Below are 1,904 nucleotides of genomic sequence, written 5' to 3' on the forward strand. Positions count from 1 at the left end.
CAAGATAATACATCAAGTTAGATGCTGCAAGTCAGAATTTACAATCTAAAAATAGTTCATTGATTCACATACTAGTAAAAACAATGAAACTAAATTGATTAAATAGCCAATTCGATAGCTTCAATTGTTGAAATGCTTTGATAAAACAAAGCTTTGTGATACAAGAAAGTAGTACAATACATGGTAATTATGAAACTGAAAAGCTAATGACCAACACTGTGCTTCGTTTTTTTCATATGCTACTATATATATATCTGCAATCACCACTTTACTCTAGTTCTTCAAACCCTTCAAGTGAAACAAGGCTCTCGCTGTACTTAGCAACTGTGCAGATAAAACTACCAGGAGGTGGAAGAAACTTCTTCGCAAGTTTTTTTGTGTAGTAATAATAATTACTGCCAGGACCAAAATATTTTTTTTTGACAACAATAAACTGTCCATCATCCAAATATAGAATTACCAGATCATCCTCTGACCTATTCTCAATATTGAACTGTTTAGTCCAAGACACATTACCACAATCCACATCAAATGTCCATAGACTGTAAAATGATTCACCAACATCAATGGATTCAGCATATATCATAGCAAGAGAACCTTCAAAATTTAAAAGACGTGACATTCTTGGTTCATTTCGCTCATATATGGGATATTTGCCAGGTACATGATATGGATACACTCTAAACACTTCCTCATGCAAATCAAACGATAGTAACTCGTAAAAGCCTTCGAAATACAATACCCCGTGGGTTTGAGGAAGAAAAACACCCACCTCTCCAGATGGATAAAACTTAAAAAACTTTATTGATTCAGGAATCTCGATCTCTTTCCAAGAATCCTCATTGGCTGAATACATCTCCACATGTACCGAATAAACAAAATCACGTGTCTTGTAACGAGCATACGCAGTGTACAAAACAATCCTAACAATCTTGTAATCATTACAAAAACCATCATAACCAAACCCTAGCTTAAACGAACAAAAGTGAAATGTTCTGGCAACTGGAGTTGGCTTAAATTTAGGAGTAGGTAGTATCTTAAATTTCCTAATCATCGGATTCCACAAATAAATAGTATCACATTCGAGATTGGCGAGACAAACAAGACCATTACAACACAATACGGAACCAGTCACAACAGTGAAATGTTCTGGCAACTGGAGGTGGCTTGATGTTTTATGATCAGTATCAATGTAAAACTGGTCTCCCAAAAGTTTGAGTATCGACAAGGGTTGTCGTTTCCGGGATTCAATCAAGTGAGTTTCGACGAATTGTGGGTTTAATATAAGAGATAGCCAGGATTTGCAAACTGATTTGCAGCGAAGGAGGGTTACAACAGGCAGTAAGACAAATATTTTGAGCATGAGTTCTTCAGGGAGTAATTCGATACCATACCTCTTCTTGCTGTTGCTGCTGCTTTTCTTGCTACTCTCGCTGCTGCTGCTGATTCTTGCCATCTTCCAAACCCTGATTTTGTTGTGTAAATTTGTGAATTTGATAAATGTGCCAACTGTGCTGGTGACGGGTTATATAACACTACCAAACCCTGATTTTGTTGTGTAAATTTGTGAATTTGAGAAATGTGCCAACTGTGCTGGTGACGGGTTATATAACACTATATTACCAGCGTTATATAGCTAATATTACTCGACTTTTTCCTGGATTTCTTTATTTACTAAAGATTTGTTGTTATAAAACTAGTAGGATAGCCCAATTGCATATATTTTCCTTTTATCTTTTCCTTTTATAATTTTATTTCTTTTCTCACTTATTTGATTGTGATTTTAAAAAATATTTTTAGATATTTTTAATCTATTAAAATTATAGAATCTCATGCATTTTTGCTAGATCGGGTTTCTATCTGTAATGACCAAAAATTTATTTTTTAATTTGATGACACATATG

General features: G+C 34.5%; 1 protein-coding gene across 1 annotated transcript; it reads right to left on the minus strand.

The window, feature by feature from the left end:
* Positions 1-268: 268 nt before the first annotated feature.
* On the minus strand, positions 269-1,456 carry LOC141703099 (F-box protein At4g22390-like). The gene has a single exon (XM_074506701.1). The coding sequence runs from the start codon at positions 1,454-1,456 to the stop codon at positions 269-271; it is 1,188 nt and encodes a 395-aa protein (XP_074362802.1).
* Between the last annotated feature and the right edge of the window lie 448 nt (positions 1,457-1,904).

This window comes from Apium graveolens, unplaced genomic scaffold, assembly GCF_009905375.1.
Source record: "Apium graveolens cultivar Ventura unplaced genomic scaffold, ASM990537v1 ctg6215, whole genome shotgun sequence".
NCBI lineage: Eukaryota > Viridiplantae > Streptophyta > Magnoliopsida > Apiales > Apiaceae > Apium > Apium graveolens.